At 43.6% G+C, this 266-nt stretch overlaps 1 protein-coding gene across 5 annotated transcripts in view; it reads left to right on the top strand.

Annotated features, from left to right (window-relative positions):
* The window catches only part of LOC108722994 (uncharacterized), a 7168-nt gene that overhangs the window by 6416 nt on the left and 486 nt on the right, over positions 1-266 (top strand). For all 5 annotated transcript variants that reach the window (XM_018448419.1, XM_018448417.1, XM_018448415.1 and 2 more), the window contains exon 4: positions 33-131. In XM_018448419.1, the coding sequence (XP_018303921.1) occupies positions 33-131 (99 nt within the window). The remainder of the gene's footprint in view (positions 1-32; positions 132-266) is intronic.

The raw sequence follows: 266 nt of genomic DNA, 5'->3' as shown, positions 1-266 counted from the left end.
GGGAGCCTGTAGTGTCTTCTTTTTCTTCTTAGGTTATTGGCCAGGCGACCCAAGGGTTGAAACTAGGCCATTGAGATCCAGAGCCTGTAGTGTGATTACAACTTTAGGGCATAGCAGTTCCAGTGATGCAGGTCGGGTCGCGTTTTGGCGCATGCGCGTCGAACGCAGCGTCAGTATCGTACTCGTTACCAGTAAACGGGAGTTCATTAGTCGCCTACGTAAAATTTGTTAAAAATTCTTAAAAATTATAATACATTTTATATATT

This window comes from Mycetomoellerius zeteki, unplaced genomic scaffold (genome assembly GCF_001594055.1).
Source record: "Mycetomoellerius zeteki isolate Tzet28-1 unplaced genomic scaffold, Tzet1.0 scaffold221, whole genome shotgun sequence".
In the NCBI taxonomy this organism is placed as follows: domain Eukaryota; kingdom Metazoa; phylum Arthropoda; class Insecta; order Hymenoptera; family Formicidae; genus Mycetomoellerius; species Mycetomoellerius zeteki.
Note: the sequence above shows the minus strand (reverse complement) of the source record. Positions and strands in the feature narration are given on the sequence as shown.